The sequence below is a fragment of the Balaenoptera musculus genome, chromosome 3 (genome assembly GCF_009873245.2).
Source record: "Balaenoptera musculus isolate JJ_BM4_2016_0621 chromosome 3, mBalMus1.pri.v3, whole genome shotgun sequence".
Lineage (NCBI taxonomy): Eukaryota > Metazoa > Chordata > Mammalia > Artiodactyla > Balaenopteridae > Balaenoptera > Balaenoptera musculus.
This window is the reverse complement of record NC_045787.1, coordinates 30430104-30447796: the sequence shown is the minus strand read 5'-3', so window position 1 is coordinate 30447796 and position 17693 is coordinate 30430104. Positions and strand designations below refer to the sequence as shown.

General features: G+C 45.2%; 1 protein-coding gene across 1 annotated transcript in view; it reads right to left on the bottom strand.

Annotated features, from left to right (window-relative positions):
* Nucleotides 1-14624, bottom strand: part of EGFLAM (EGF like, fibronectin type III and laminin G domains) — a 164741-nt gene extending 150117 nt beyond the window's left edge. The window contains exon 1 of the mRNA XM_036849240.1: nucleotides 14341-14624. Within this exon, the coding sequence (XP_036705135.1) occupies nucleotides 14341-14437 (97 nt within the window). The 5' untranslated portion in view covers nucleotides 14438-14624. The remainder of the gene's footprint in view (nucleotides 1-14340) is intronic.
* Nucleotides 14625-17693: the final 3069 nt, after the last annotated feature.

Below are 17693 nucleotides of genomic sequence, written 5' to 3'. Positions count from 1 at the left end.
GTGATGGTAGTTCTTGAATCTAAAACCCAAACAGTCACCCTTCCTGAATATCTCCAATTGGAGAACTGGTTTAATCAAAAGTCTATTTTGTACTGCAATATAAATTTTTTCCCCTGAAAATCTTGATATAGGTTGAGACTAAGAACTCGAATTCCTTGGAGTATCCAAACATCTTTCCCCTTCTTCTCATAATATATAAACTCCTTGTGGGGGCAGGGGAGGGGGCAAGGTTGTCCATCAAAATGGTAAATGACATTCAGTCTTGAATTTCCAAATATAATTAGTCAATTATGGGTGTAGAAGAACTGTTAGTACCCACCATAATCCCTCAGCCTTCACCACTTCAAAGCTGGCCAGCCCACTTCTAGCTACCAATCTTTGCACCTTTTGGCCTAAGAATTTTCTCAGAAGACATAGAAAACTGCTCTACCCATAAGCCTGGCAGGCCAGAAGTGTTGGGAAATTAACACCCATCCCCGAAGCAGCCCTCCCCTGGTGACAGATGGAATTGATGTAAATACCCCAGGTCTCTCACCCCTCAGGTAGGAAAACTCTGCGCCATGTGTTCTCTACCATTTTCTAGAGTTTCTCCCATAAGTATAAGCTCTAATCATCACAGTGTTAACTCGCTTGATGAGAAAACCTTCATTGACTGCCTTTTCAGTGGACTCCCTGTCTCACTTCCCCACTCTCCTTTTTTTTTTTTTTTTTTTTGTTCTGTTTTGTTTTGTTTTACCTTTCATATAACTTATTTGAATTCAAATCTTTATCCTATGGTCTGTTCCTGGGAAATCCAAATGAAGACAATAGGTGTTACCTAATTAATTCTTTAAAGTTTGAATAATAAGCATTGATCTGTAGAATATCAGGTGCAAGATATTTATAGCCAAGAAATCAGAACAGAGTTGAAAAAAATATCATCATCATAAAAACTAGCAACAAACCTAACAGAAGTGGGAGAAAGTCCAAGCTCGCCGTGGTCTTCCCCTTTAGGTCAAATTCCCTGGAGTTGTAAGAGGTTAATTTGGGTTCAGGGGGCTTTCTCAAGAGATGAAGAATTATCTTCCATTCATTTCATATGTGTTCCAGAAACCTCTGAGTTCCTAGAATTTCTATTAAGAACCCTGGACATCACTGCAATCATTTCTCAACACCCCACAGCAATGAATAGGTCAATCTCAATGTGCTCTTAGCCAAGAAGCCAGCAGATTTGGGCCCAGAGGACAAGCTCATTCTCAAAAGATCAAGGTTTCTATTGCTCTTGCAGTTACTTCATGAATTTACAGCAGGCATCCTTAAGCTAAATCAGACCTGATCCTCAAAGAGTTCTGAGTGCAAGCTAAACACAAATCAAAACCTCATGGTTACACCTAAGGAGGAAAATAGTAGAAACAGAGCATATATCACAAAGCAGTGGTACCAAAGGTAGCAATTAGGGTCCCAGCAGGAAGAAGAATTTACTTAATCTAAAAAGATTGTAATTAAAAGATATCTTACAGAGGTGTGAACAGCTCTGAGAAACAACTAGGGCTGTTGATGCACCCAGAGACCAGCAGCAGTGAAATGCTGCCGGTACCCAGGGCAGAAAGTACAAGAGGAGAAAATACTGTTCCTGGCGCCAGCCAGAGTTGGAAGCCAAGGACAGCCAGGAGATGCAGTTTTAGAGAAATGCAACTGCTGCCAGCAAAGCAGTACCAAAGCAGGGTGGAATCAGGGAAGACGTACACCAGAGTCTCTCCCTTGCTCTCCTCTGATGTCCTTCCGATGCCTCTCGTTAGCTGAACCCAAAAAAGCCAAAGGGCAAAGTAGCCTGAGTGATGCAGTAAGGCCAGCCCCAGGCAGCAAGGAGCAGGGCAGAGAAGAGCAGAGAGGAAATGTGGAGGGAAGAGCAGGACGAAAGTAGAAAACCCATCATTATTTGGGTGCAGAGCACAGCATGTTGGAACCTCACTCTGTGCAGGAAAAACTTTGTAGTCATTTTATTTGTTTCCTTAATACTTAGTTCATCTTTTCCATCACTTTATTATGAAAATAATCAAACACTACAGAAAAGTGAAAGAGTTTTAGAATGAACATGTGTATAATCACCACATGGATGCTACCATAAACATTTTACTATACTTCTTTTATCACACATATATCAACAATCTATCCCTGTCTCCATCAGTGAATCTGATTTTTGATGTATTTCAAAGTAAATTTCAGACATTACTTGCCCTTAAATACTTCAGCATCATACCATGTACTTTGTTCATTTTTAATTCTACTACAATGCAGCTTATTTTATATATATATATATATATATATATATATGTATGTATGTGTATGTATATATCAAGAAATTAATCGGTGAATGGGTCAATCAATTGGTTGCTTTCAATTGGGCCGCCCAGGAGCATTCATTTTATCAGGTATGACAGTCCTTACAAAACAAAGACCAGAAAAACCTTTGCAAACACTCTAGCTTTTGGTTGCTTTACTTTCCGGGGATTACAGAATTGATCTTCGTAAGTAAACCAGGGTCAGCACAATAAAACTGAAGAAGACTGTTGAGTACTGTTTTCCTCCCAACCTCACAGTCAGATCTCATTATGAGAGATGGACTGGCTTTATCCCTTCCCCTGCAACCTGACGTTTGCTATCATACCGCCAATGCCATTCCCACACACGTCTCATGTTCCTTTGGTTCAAAGACAAGTGGAAGAAGGAGGGGAACTGAACACTGGACTGTTTTAACTCATCCTCCCCCACTATCTTTTGATGTATGAGTAAACAGCATTATTGCCTTTGCTTCTTAACCTCCTAAAACATGATAAAAAGCAGGTCTAAGGCAGCCCCACATGTTACTTCAAACTCTACCTCTTCTCCGGGTATTGAAAATGACATATTTCACAGTATGGACTTGATCAGACGCTCCTTAAAAACCCACAATTCCAATAGCCTCTGGCAGCATGGAGGTAGGATTTAAATTATATACTGCTACAGACTGACTCCTGGGCCATCTCCTTCTCTAAATCACACTGCAGTGTGGGTTTTCAAATGTCTGCTCAGGTTGAGAGAAAATGTTGGCACAGAGAAATGACACCTTTTCTGTATCATGAGGGAGGAAGGAAGTGAATTTGGGAGCTGGGAACACGATCAAATTAACCACAACATGTTAAAAAGTATTTGCCCCAAACGAGGCCATCGTCTTCCACTGCATAGCTGTCTGGGAAAGACCAACTGCATGCAAGACACTCCAGCAGGCGATGGAGGGGACACACAGGTGAAGACATCACAGTGCTTTCCTTCACAGAGTTACAAATCTAAGACAAGGCATGGGTCAGTACATCAAAAACATAATACAAGACAAAATGGAAGAAAAGCATAAGGGCTTCTGGCTGGGAGGGTACGTGTAGACCTCACAGAACGGCACTGAGCCATGCTTGGAAGGGTCACTGCGTTTCCTTGGGCAGAGACGAGGGAAGGATGTTCCAAGGGGATGGATCAACTGGACAGGTCCACCACTGGGAAGCAAAGAGGAGGACTGTGGAAGAGCAAATAATTGAGCTTGGTTGGAATACAGATTATGTATTCAGTGAGAAGACAGGAAAAGGAAGTGGAGGCCATACTGTAATAGACCTTGGATGCTCAGCTTTAGAACTTAGAAGGCAGTAGAGAGCCAGAAAGGAATATTAAACCCAAGAGTGACAGGATTAGAACTGCATTTTAGAAAGAGTATTCTGGCAGAGAGTATGGTTGACTCAAAATGGGGAGAGAGCAGAATCATAGAAATAGCATCTTTTATACTAGTTATCTTAATACCACAGTAAAGAAGGTAGCTAAGGAAAATTTTCTTTATATTCCAACTGCAAATAACCTCTTTTGGGGTACAGAGCCATAGAGCTGATACATGAAAATCTATCACTACTATAGTAGCTATATATAATCTTGATACAGGATCTTTCTTCTTGGTTTTATACAAAGGCCAAAAAGGATGTGAGCTATTTTTATTAAACTCTATGCTGGTTCCAGATCTTTTATCAATAAAATGAACTTTATGGGGCTTCCCTGGTGGCGCAGTGGTTGAGAGTCTGCCTGCCAATGCACGGGACACGGGTTCGAGCCCTGGTCTGGGAAGATCCCACATGCCGCAGAGCAGCTGGGCCTGTGAGCCACAATTACTGAGCCTGCGCGTCTGGAGCCTGTGCTCCACAACAAGAGAGGCCGCGATAGTGAGAGGCCCGCACACCACGATGAGGAGTGGCCCCCGCTCTCCGCAACTGGAGAAAGCCCACGCACAGAAACAAAGACCCAACACAGCCAAAAATAAATAAATAAATAAATATTTTTAAAAAATTTTTAAAAAAATGAACTTTATGACTGATCTAGACACCAAAAGTCATCATTTGATGACATAAACTTGAAGAATCTAGAATATGAGATTAAGGAAATGAAATTCCTTTCAATTCCATTTTCATGGGAGCCTAAGCTCAATTATACATTTGTGTCAATGTTGTCAATATTTGGGGTTATATCAAACAGGGGAAAACTACCATCTCTACCACTACATAAACTCTATAAATCAAAAAGAACCTAGTTAATATGGACTAACTTTGGAGTGCCCATTATGTACCAAATGTTTAAGTACTTTCCTAGCTGCATTTCCAGTCATCATATTATTTCACTGATTTATCAGATGATACCCTTGTGGTAGGTATTATGAGCCTTAAATTTCAGGTAGAAATCTAAGGTATAAAGAGATTAAATACTCTGTCTGGGATCAGGCAGCCATAAATTTTAAAACTAGGATTCAAACCCATGTCTGTTTGATTGGATTCTTGTCACAATTCCTCCAAGCTGCAGGGATGTGTGTTATGTGTGTAGGTTGTGGCCAAAGCCCATCATCACTTACTCTAAAATAGCTATCAAAGGAAGGCTTCTTTTTCCAACCTAATGATTTACTTGTTTAACTACAGCCATTAGGAACTCCTAGAACATCAAAAAGATGCTGAAGAAACTACCAGAAAGCCTTGAGACTTGAATGATAAACCTTGAAATACTCACATTGAAGGTGTAGCAAATATCATTTCCACTAAAGAAGATGGCTAAATAGTGGAGGAATGGGAAGCTGGGAGGAACAACAAAGCCAGGCTGAGTGTCCTGGGTGTCCCTGAGACCCCAAAAGGATCTTCTATAGGAGACACTGGGAGGATTCTGGAGCTATCCTCCAGCCACTACAGCTGCTTCTCATTTGCAAACGGCCCCTCAGTCATCACGTATTTTGCAAAACACACACCAACCAGTCAGGAGTATGACTGAAAGCAGTACCAGTTCATTCTACAGAGTGTCCTGTGACACACATGGAGCCTCTGCAAGTAAAACGTGGGCGAGTCTTGTTGGCCAGGTCCCTCCTGGCTGTAGAGCTAGACTCAGGGCCATCACAGTGATCACGCTCTTATCCATCAGCTGCAAGAAAACCTCTGGATTGATGGGAAGCATCAGGGGTTACGGGTTGACAACCTGGGTTCATGTCCTGGCTGTGCCTGTTTCCTCTTTGCTAAGTCATCAGCTCTTGACTTCCCAGTGGGGCAAGGGTTACAAGATCAAACGAGATCATTTCTCTAAAAGTGCTTTGAAAAGTGCAGTGGTTCAACAAAGCATACTAATTTATTTTGGGGGGATCATCTTCATCCCCATCAAAGCAGGCTGTGGTGTCTAAAAAATGATTTTTATATTTTAAGATGCATCTCTCACTGAAAAAATTATTCTACCATGAACAGTCATTTTTGTTATGGGATACAAATAGAAGGAGCTTCTAGAAAACTGTGGTAAAAACTGGAGTTCTAGTTGACGTTCCTTAGAAACTCATTCTAACCCACTGAGTAGTTATTTTACCTTTTAAAAGGGATTTATTTTACTTTTTGTAAAATGTAGGAAGTATGTAGCAACAAGCAGCATGTAGTCACGTAAACATATACCTATTTTTGGACCCTACTGCAAACTGATATAAGTCAATTTGGCTGCCTGGTTTTTAGGATCTTTTATTAAATCATGGTAGCCTCCAACAAGTCAAGATAGGTGGTAACTATCTGCTTTTCAGCCACGTTGTACACTACAATGAAAGCAAATTCTAGGCCAAATTCTGCCACATATACGAACAATTCATGGGCAAAAAGGAAGTTGCAAAAATTCTCAAATAACTTACTCTTTTAACATCCCTGTTTGTTCTTTTAGGAACTCCAAAGCACTGCATGAGAGACAATCCACCACATCTGGTCATTGTCTTGCTGTGTACACAGCTGAACTACATTTCCCGACCTCCTTACAGTTAGATTGAGGCCCTGTGACCACGTTCTGGCCCGACACATAAACATCTCCCACACAAGCCTTCTTTCTTTTTACCTTCCATGACACCTTGGAGGCCCATTTTAAAGATGGTGGGAACTTCCCTGGTGGCTCAGTGGTTAAGAATCAGCCTGCCAATGCAGGGGACATGGGTTTTATCCCTGGTCTGGGAAGATCTAAGCTCGTGCAACTAAGCCTGTGCACCACAACTACTGAGCCTGTGCTCTAGAGCCCGCGAACCACAACTGCTGAGCCTGCGTGCCCTAGAGCCTGCATGCTGCAACTACTGAAGCCCACGTGCCTAGAGCCCCTGCTCCACGACAAGAGAAGCCACCACAGTGAGAAGCCCGCGCACCGCAACAAAGAGTAGCCCCCTCTCGCTGCAACTAGAGAAAGCTTGCACGCAGCAACAAAGACCCAATGCAGCCAAAAATAAAAAAATAAAATAATTTTTAAAATTTAAATAAAAAAATAAAGATGGTGGCATTACAAGATGAAGGTAATAAAGGTAGAGTGACTCAGGTTTTCAAGTCACCCTTTGGAGAAGGGCAGCCCAGGAGAGCTGCCCAACAAGAAACGTTCACTTTGGACTTGGAGTAAATGAAAAATAAATCTTATGTCAAGCCACTGAGATTTAGAGTTGTTTGTTACAGCTGCAAGCACCTTGCTGAGGCAGATGCGTCAGTGTTCTAATGGCGGGATCAGCAAATCATCCGGAGTGATCAGGCAAAGGAATCTACCATTAAGTGAGGAAGATACAGGATTGAATGGAGCTCTGGCCCAATGCCAAAGCAGCTTGATTGTTGGGCTTGCTGAATTGTTACTCTTTGTGCATGCAAGAATAGAGGGGCATGTACAATCTTTCTAGCCAATCACATATTTCACCAATGAAAACATTATTTCTAGCATAATTTGTTTGTGCTAATTAACAAACCCTCTAAGCCTGGATTTTTGATAGCATCACTTTAAATATCTTCCCAGCCACCTTTGAGAGTAGACATCATAGTAAAGTTCTTCAAGTGGTAACTAACCAGCCCTGGAGTGTAGACTCCCGGCCAGCACAGAGGTGAATTCAAAATATTTAACCACTGGTATGACACAGCCACCAAGACATTAAAAAAAGATGTAAACTCTTATGCCAGAGCGATACCTTCTATCCTGGATTACTTCAAATGTTAATTAAGCACCCTTAGGGTAGAGATTAAAGTAATTCACACCATGACTGTTTATACTGAAGTATTTAAAAAATAAATTACAAGCAAACAAGAGTCTAATTCACAGCCATCATCCAGTTTATTTACATCTCTGCTCACTCTAAGAATTACCAGCAAAGGATCATGGGACCTATTCCTAAGTGTAAGATTAGATCAATAAAATTAGCCATCTGTCCAAGGAAGGCTTTAAACTCAGGTTGTATTTAAGTATTATGTTTCCAACTGCCCAGATGTTACAGAAAAGTGCCTGCTGATACAACTCCTTTTGCACAATGTAAACCATTAACTGGCTAATATAAACTTGTTGCATCAAGAAAAATAAATAGCATTAACACTGCATTAAATCTGATTCGGGATTTTGGGTGCCCTGTCAGCAAACACAAGTGTTAAGATTTAAATTGCTCAGGATTTGCAGAGTCAGACAAAGAAAGAATCTTTAAGTGTCTTTAGGGGGATGGGGAGGAAGAGACTGGAAAAGAGATCAAAGCTTCAGAAAGTGTGTCCTTGGTTGGTCTGGTTGGTTAAGGTAATAATAATTAGTGTGAGTATTATTAGATAGTAACATCCCATCTTTGTGTAACACTTCAGTTCTTTCAAAGCACTAGTCTGCTTTATTTCCTTTGATTCTTAAAATAAGCTGGTGGGGTTATCTGGGGTAAGTGGGGTTTTGTTACAGTTCTGGAAGTGCACGAATCATTAATAAGAAAAGGAAGAGCCATCAGAGCCCAGTCTCTATCTTTCTAGGTCACTGGTAGTGGCTCATAAATTACTCCAAACTGAGGATCAACAAGCAGACCCTGACCATTTCTTAGCTCTCTAGCTTCATGGAGATTTTCCCAGACTCCCAGTCACATGTCAGTCTGGAAAATTCTCTTTCAGGAACAGCTGCTCCTCACCGCCAACACCCTACAAAACCTCCACATGACAATTACCAGACAAAAATTGTCCATCACCCTTGGGGATACTGTTTCTCATAAGAATCTACTCAAGCAAGACCGCAAACCTCACAGCCACATTTCCAAACCCCAAATCAAGGCATGTGGTTGACCAAAGAGTCTTTCTGATTTGTCAATTTATCTAAAAAATTGTACAACTCAGTAAAATTAAAATTATGTTATCAATCATACATTAACATGTACAGGAAAGGATAAAAGTACATGAACTCATAAGTGTCTACGTTAATTATTCTGATGCCTGGAAATACACACATTCTTCTCCCACCCACACCCCCTTCCAGATTAAACAATCCCAACTTCATAAACATTGCCTTCAAGCTTCAGGCTTCTAATCCTTTTTTAATGCCTTGGTGTATGTATTACCTCATTTAATCCTTAAATGGTAGGTTCTTTCCTTATCCTATTTTTACAGACAAGGAAACCCAGGTTTACAGAGCTAATATAACTAGCCCTATGTCACCAAGTAACTAATAATAATAATTTTTAAAAAAGTGTCAGAACTTGAACCCAAATTTGTCGAATAGCAGAGTCTGTGCTTTCACCCAAGCCTTCCGGCTCAGCCAGGAGAAACCTGCCTGAAAGAAGGAGCTGCGTGGGAGCGGGGGTGGAATGCGCCTGGGGGAAATGAGGGGGAGGAGCTGGTCATATACAGCCTGGCTTCTTGTTAATGCTACCGAAGGGTGTCCCCCCGTGTGCAGCCATCTCTCAATGACGGGGTTACTGGGAAAGGGGGTGAGTAGAAGGAGGACCTGCCCAGAAGAGATGTCCTTCAGGGGCCTTCAGAGGACCTCAAGTCCCGAATCCAACCTTCGGAAACCCGGCAGAGAGTCTAAACACTGGGGTTGTTTTGGCTGAAATACAGATGCTTGCTGTCGAAGTGGAGACTGTCAGGGTACCGGAGACTACCTGGGGTGGAGGCAGGGAGGCTATGGGAGGATCCCAAGTTCTCCTCCGTCACGTCCCTAAGTGTGGACTGCGAACCACATGCACCAAGTGACCTGAGGTTCTTGTTTAAAAAAGCAGATGTCTGGGATGCACTCCAAAAATTCTTATCCACATCGAATTTCAGCAGTGACTCGCCTGGGTCAGAAGTCTAAGATCCGCTCTGTGCCAGCTCTGGAAACTGCGCCCTCTGCTGGCGGAAATTTGATTTGCTTTTTCACCTGAGTCTCTCTCTGCCCCCAGGCCCAGACCCCCATCCCATGAGATCGGGGTTCTTCAAAGAAGCAAATGTCTTCCAGCTCATTTCAGGAGGCTGGAGCACACTTTGGGGTCCTTCTTCAAAACGATGGTTCACAACCAATGCAATCAAAGTTGGGTTTGGGGGGTTTCTCCTACAAACTGCCATTTAGTCTCTGCAGTATCTCCTCACCCTTTCCCTCTTTTATCCCTGAAATAGCAGGTGCACTTCTAATACCTGCAACTTGCTGTGACCAAAACAAGTGGCAAGGGTCTTGACAAGCTCAAAAGATTCTCTGTTGCAATCAAGATATCACGTCACTCATTTAGTCCGTCAGGAGAAATACAGTCCTGCTTGCCTAGTGGGTCAGGTAGGAGAAGACAGGAGGTCCCCAGGATAACACTGCAGGAGTTGAGACCCCACCTCCACCTCAGATGCCTGAGTCCCTGTTTTCCAGAAATCTAGCTCTGGTTCACTGGACCACTTTTGAGCTACAATAACCCATGAACAGATGGACAACTACTCCCAAAAGAATTCTAAGGTTATTAAAGCCCTGGGCTCAGGGAAGCAACAAAAAGCAAAAACAAAAACAAAACCGAAAAGAGAAACACCACTCAATTCCTTTCTGGTCAAGTCACTCTCCCATGAGAAAGAATTCTGAGAAAAAAGTACTGCCTCATGTACACACATTTACTCCTGACCGTGACCTCTCTGTCCCTTTACCTCATAGAGAATCAAAGGAAAGAGAAAGAGAAAGAGAGGCAGGGGCTTCTTTATAAGGATGAGGTATGATGTGGAAACAAATAGGAGGGCAGGAGGGCTGATGGAAGGAAGGATCAGAGGGAAATATTTCTGCTCTGGTGCCAGAACTGCATAGGACACTAGTAGTTAGGTGCTGGGGAGAAATATATGTAATCCCCCTTAGGGTGTTTGTCGCTCCAGTTTTCATCAAGAAGCAAGACAATCTGGATCAGCCTTGCGGAGGAGTAGAGTTGGTTGGAAAGGGAGGGCTGACATCCGGAAGAGCTGAGCCCCCCCAGATTACATGCTCTGGGAAAGGGACTTGGGTGAGAGCTTTAAGTGAGGACGTAACCAGTCTCTTGTGAATTTCAGGTTATCCCGGGTAGGGGAAGTAGAAGAGGATGACCCCTGACCTTTGCTTGACCCTTTAGCCATTCAGCCTCACACTAGGAGCAGCAGAAACCACCTAGAGGCGCATGTATTCCCCACCAGCAACCGACAAGGCACATTGCCCTTGCACTAACTCTGCGCTGCTCCTCCAGGCTTTTGTTTTTTTTTTCTTTCTGAGTTTCCCTGGATCTTTGTTTTAGTCCACTTTTTCAGATAGAGAAACGCTGAGGGAAAAGTGGATAGGAAAAGATTACAGACCTCTGCATCTCCCCCCGAAAATGACTGCGGATCTCCAGTCCTCCAGGGGAAAACCTTGAATTCTGAACCCTGACCTGACCTTGTCCCACTGACCCTGGGACCTCAGGCAGCCGGAAAGGCAGAGGAAAGGCAGAGGAAAGGCAGAGGAAAGGCAGGGCCCTCGCGCAGCCCTCCAGCACCTCTCTCTGTGCCAGAGAGTTAAGCTAACACCGCAAGTTACCAATCTGCCTGTGGGAACACACGTGGCTTGACGCATGCTGGTCCCAGCAGATGTGTCTGGATTTCCTTTTCCCTCCCCCCTGCCCTACATCAGAGGCACAACAGTCCTCTCTGCATGTCCTGGTGAGACTCTGGGTAAGGGAAGAACTGGAGACCACTCAAGGGGGTCTGGGTACTAGTCCCAGCTCAGTTTCTGATGTTATCTTGGGCAAGTCCCTTGGTCACGCTCAGTCCAGCTGTACAATAGGGTGTTTCACTTCCTGCCAGGTCTGTGATTTGAATTTGGGAGCCCCCCCCCCTCCGTGCCTTCATCCAGGGGGAAGACGCCCTCCCTGAGGGGTTGCACACCTCTCCTAACCGGGCTGCTAAGGACTCCTTTCTGCTCCTGAATATCAGAGCCTGCGTTCCCATTCAGGCTCTTACTAGTTGGGTGACCCTGGGTGAGATATTTAATTTCTCTAAGCCACAATTTCCTCTTCAGTTAAACAGGGGTAATAATAGCACCCATCTCACAGACCTGTTGGGTTGATTAAATAAATCAGTATGTGTCAAGTTCTTAGGACAGTATAGAAAGCAATTAATTAATGTTCCTTATTTAATTTGACTTAACTTGCGAACTGTTCTTTCTTGTGAGTCTCAGCAAATGCAGAGGTTTCTTTATTAACACTCAGTGACAGAGGAGTAGCTATCTTGGGGTGGAGGGAAAGGTTGTCTATGTTGGACCCAAATGAGACTCATAATTGAAGCTGCTGCTTGGTTTTTTCTCACCAGAAGTAGATGGGGATGGGAAATTTTCAGGTGGATTTTGAATCCAAGACTTCTCCAACAAAGCCGAACTTGTCAAAGGGAGATTTAGGAGTGTGGGGAGAAAGACAGGGTCAGCCAAATAAAACAGGACTGTTGCAGTACACCTTAGGGGGTAGCCATGCTACCTACAAAGCACTGCACACAAATCAATTTCTATTGAGGAAACAAGGTACAAAGAAACTCCTGTATGGATACTTGCAGGATCTGCTGGTGTCTGGGGAAGATTATAAATCAGCCAGCTGCTGTTCACATCAGAGCCAAGTGGGGCACATGCAGTCTTTAATCTGGACCAATTCTCCGGATCAAAAACTAATCTTTCCAAGGGTTGTAAATGAGCCCAGGAGGATATTTGCCCCCAAAGTGTATGAAGTAGCTGTCATTTTAATCTGAGCAGCCTTCCAACCTGAAAGCCAGTGTCTGGATAAAATTCTAAAGAAATGAAAAACTCTCCTAGGCTGAACCTAGTCCAAACACTCCTTTTACCTCAAATTTGATATATTTAATGTGCTAAAATATTTAAAATGTAGACTTTCCACTATCAAAACCCTATCTATGCTTCAAATAAAACCAAAGAGACCAACATGGCATATTCATGGCATGAATAACAGAATGAAACCCCGGATGAACCAGGTAGGAAATATTTGTAGGAGAGGAACTACAGAAAATAAGAAAGGAAATATGGTGAACCATATGAGCAGTTTTTACACAGCAGGCTTTTGTGAGATACTTTTTTAAAAAATTCTGCTTAAACGAATTGAAATCTATCCTTAAAAGAACACTACATACACTGCTCATGCTTAAGAACTACAGGTATAACTATGCATTGTTCAAAAATTCTGACTAGATGGTTTTATGTAAATAAACCCACAGAATGCAGATGATCACGTGTGGGTATCTTAAGGAGGAAAGTTAGAAAGAAGCCCTTCATTGAAATCCTTGAAGACGTGTGTCTGTGTGCATGTAGGAAAGAAACAGTTTAATATAATATCACCTGGGACTGCTGCTATTTTCTCCATAGTGAATGATCAGTGGGATTAGAATAGCTCATAATTTAAGTGTGCTTCAGATTATAATAACAACTATAAATTTCAAGGCAGGTAGCAAGGCGCAGGTGATAATAGATACAGCTTGAAGAGTGAAGGCATCTTCCAGAGCAGAAAGGAAACAAGTCATATTTCCAAGTGGAGAGATCCTGGAGCAGCGAAAATATTTAAGCAGCCATATGGGAACCTGCCAAGATTATTTTCTTTGCCCTCTGATAAATTTCCCCTGTTTGTCTCTTTCTTATGGCAACATTATTTGTGAAGACAAACTGTGCTTTCTGCAAAGTTTTGCAGACTGCATTCAAATAAAGTTATATTGTTTTCCATTGTTCATACGATGTAATTACTACCATAAGACAACCCCGCTTGCAAAGTAAACGAAGAAAAACAGATTTTTCAGAATTCTTAGTCTCAGCAAAGAGGAATAAAAATCATTATCCGAGAAACAATGTTTAGAACTTTCTTGCTTAGAATGTTCTACTTTGAATAACCTCACCACACAGGCCAAACCAAAGTAGGCAAAAACACAGTAAGACTTTCTACCTGTGTCACTAGAGAAAATGCAAGCTAGTGTGTTTCGAGTTCTCAGCAGTTCACTGTAATAGCCCACAACGCTGTACATCTTTGTTTAAATTGCAGAGCTCAAAACACGGTAAAAATTAACCCGTTGGGTGCTCCTTTCAGAGAAAACGGCCCCAGAGTGGAAGAAAGAGAATCCTAACAGCAGAGGACACATCCCTACATAGAGCGTGGGAAGGACTGGAGATGGGCAGAGGGTACACAAGGCAAATCTTCAGACACTTAACAGGAAATCGCTGGGCTCTGAACAATATGAATTCAATAAGCTGTTTAGAGACACAGGAGAAGCTGTTTGACTTTTCTTGCACAGTTGCAATCCTTGTAATTGAGACAGCATGATCGCTGCCCCAACTCTCAGCTCTCTGTGGTCAAATACAGAGCCCTCCACCTCCACTGTGTCTGGAAAATAGATCATTGTTTTAACAAACAAATATCCCTGGAACCGCCTGGGCTGGGAGGGGGAGGGCGAGGCTGGCGTCCTTTCTCGGCTCTGGCAGAGAAGAACCCAGTTCAGTGCCGCTGGTCAGGGGTGAGAGAGGCGGTGCGTTGCCCGCTTTGGGTCCTCGCTAGAGACGGGGACCTGGGCGCTCCGGACGTGATGCTCCCGGGAGCACCGAGAGCATTACCTGGTTTTCTGAGAGCTGCTCTGAGCGGCACAGCGCCGGGTGCGAGGCTGGAAGCCAGGAGCAAGAGCCGGAGCAAGACGCCTCGGGTTAAATCCATTTCACCGCGGGCGCCTGCGAAGTTTCACCAAGTCCTGGGCGCACAGGGAAAGGGCGTCTCCTGAGATACGTCGTGGGACGCGGCCCTCGCGGATCCCCTGACCGAGGTGAGGAGGCGAAGGGCTGAGGGAGCTGGACCAGGAACCACGGAGGAGTCCAAGGAGGCAGGACAGCAGCCGGGAGGTCCGCGTGCGGGAGTGAAGCGGGCGGGCTTCGAGCAGCAGGGCTTTTCGGGCGGGGTGGGGGCGGGGAGGGCGGGGATGGGGGCGGCGAGGGAAGCCGACGGGGAGGGACTGGCTGGCCGCGGGAGAGAGGGAGGGAGGGAGGCTCGACCGACCCGGGGATGGAATTACAATCGAGTGGAAGTGAGAGGGGCAGGCCCTGAGACAATTTACTCTTCGCCCACCTCTAGGGCAGAGAGCCCGCGCATCACCCCTCTAGCGACCCCCAGCGCAGCCCTTCCCGGCTGGTGACCTAGATTGGGGCGCTAGGAGGGGCCGACTTCAACCGCTAGAGACGCAGGGCAGGATTTAGGTGACTGCGAGTCCAGGACCCTCTGCCTTGGTCCTGATCCTGAAATCTTGCGGCGCCTCCCGCTCCCCTGGTATACTCTCCTCCGGCCGCGCCCCTCTGGGTCGCTTCCACCTTCCTCGGGTACTTTACCCAACACCTCCAAAGGTTGCTCTAGCCGGTCCACCGCACTAGGAGTAAGGCGGACAGCAGAGGGAGGAGGACAGGGTCTGTGATTTGCAGTGGGGGGCGGGGGGGGGAGGGTGCGTAGGAGGAAGAGGGGGCGGGGCCGGCCAGGACAGAGGCGCTAAGAAGATAAATGGGATTTAAGGCGCGCAGATGGGCAGCTGAGGCCTGCCACTCTGCTGGAAACGCCGGGTGGAGATTAGGGCCCGGCACGGGGAAGCGTGGTGCCCTCCCGGCAGAGGAAGGCAACTTGAGACCCTCCAGGGGAGGAGATGAAGCTCTGGGTTAAGCCTGGCTTTGCTGGGTGGGGGTGGTGGGGAGGGGGGAAGGAAGCGAGCTCGAGCCCCCTGGCAGACCGAGAAGACCCGGCTGGGAGGGGGCGCGCGCCGGCCGGGCTGCGGCTGGAGGCCGACGGGGAGTCCTGGCCACTGATTCTGACACCAGGGTTCCCAGATCGGCTAGCTGGCCCGAAAAAGACCCCTTCTCCTCCGGATTTGCTGCCCAAGAACTCAGTAAAATGCGCCTGTTGCCGGGTTTCCAGGTGGCGCTGCTAGAGGGGAGACCCGGGGACTCAAGTCCCGCTGCACACCTGAGTGCTGATCTTCAAGCCAGCGAGACGAGAAGGCAGATACAATAAATAAAGCAAGAGGGAATAAACCTTGAGGGAAACGCAACCCTCGCCAGTTCCTGGGGAAACATCAAAGGCCCTAGGAAGTACCCCGCAGAGGGAGCTGAGGTCGCTGGCCTGCCGGACTTCTTGCCAGCCCGGCCCCACCTGGCAGCGTGGCAGAGGCTCCTGGCGTCCTGGCCCTTCATTGTTAACCTGGGTTTGGGGACCCGGAGGGAACAATGTTGACCAATGTATCTCCCTCCACCCCGCACCCCCCAAAGATTTCTACTCCTCTTTTAGGAATGAAGTATCCCCCCTGGCTAGAGGGTTTGTACTGAGCCAGATCTAAGAATAGGTTCCCTTCTGTGTTGGCATTCTCAGGTGTGCAGCTCTCCATAAAGAAATTCAAAGTCATGAGTCTTTGAAAGTCTTAGATGTGACACCAGAGCTTGTCCTTTTACACGGAGCTGGAGGAGACAAGTCTTACAGACTGTGCTCTTCACTTCCAAGTTGATAACAAACCCATGTCCAGGAGACCGGCCATGTGACTGTCCCCAAGGCTACTAGTCTCAAAGGTAGCAGAATCCTAGACCCTTAGGATCAGAGCCCCTAAAGGTCAATTAGGCCCTGCCTCCATTCTACACAGGAATCTGCCTTCCACATCCTTGGCTTGAACTCCACCTGTGACAAAGAGTATCTACGTTACCACCAGCCCAGAAGTTGTTGGATAGCTCTTTTTATGAGAAAGGGATTTCTTATATCAGACCTCAGGTGGCACCCAGAGCCAAGTAACTGTTACCATGAAGACACCTCCCATGTTGGTGCTGTGGTCTTTCCCACTTAAAAATGATTCTCCCTGATGTAGAAATTGGAAGTAATACTAACCATTAATATTATGGCTAGAATTTCTATAACACCTCCCGTGTACCGGACCCTCTTTGAAGGGCTGTATAATCCCACTAACAACCATACCAGGTAGTTATTGTTATTAGTATTAGCCCCATTTGACAGATGAGGAAACTGAAGCATGTAAAATTAGGTAACCTGCCCCGAATCATGCAGCTCCTGAGAGACAGAGCTCTGTCCAGGTGGTCTGGTTCCAGAGTCCAGACTTTTAAGAAGACAGGTGGAGAGAAGACACAGCAGTGGACCAAGAATCATGACATCTGGGTGTTTGATAGTAGGCTCTGCCTATAGTGCATCTTGGCAAAACGAAGGGGCCGGACGAAATCATCGCTAAGTTTCAGGGTTTGCTTTCTCTTTATTATCTAATAAAACAGCACCATCTAATCCAAGCCATTTTTGCTCTGAATGTGCCTTTTCAAAGACCTGTACAAATTGTCCATGGCGAACTTTGCCAACTTGAGTTTCAGCCTTCTTGCTGATATCCTCAGCAAGCACCCGTACCACCTCCTCATCCCTGGCCCCGGGCCTCCCTTCCATCTTCTGCAGATGGCCATGGGCAATTTGGAAGCTGGCTTGGCTTCTTCAGAGGCCCCTTTGTTTCTTCTTTGCAAGGATTACCTTTGATTATATTGTTATATTTTACTTTTGAGGGCTTCCAAACGCTCTGGATTCTCAGGCTATTGAGATAAAACCTTACTTCTTGAGATCTACTTGTTACAAATCTAGGGCACATGTTAGACCCGACTTATTCCCTTCCTTTGCTAGTCAAACCACATCCCCCAAGGTTTTCTCTTCTTCTAGTTTGACAACCAGTTTACGGCACTTGTAAATCTGATTAAAGACAAATGGAACACTTGTCTTTCACTCTCTTCCTGCCTTCTGGGAGGAGAAGAACTAAGGAGGGCAAAGAGGTTTTGAATGTTTCAAAAAAAAAAAAAAAAAAACAAAAATGTGTTCAAATTCACTTGAGGTCTGGGCTTCCCTGGTGGCTCAGTGGTTGAGAATCTGCCTGCCAATGCAGGGGACATGGGTTCGAGCCCTGGTC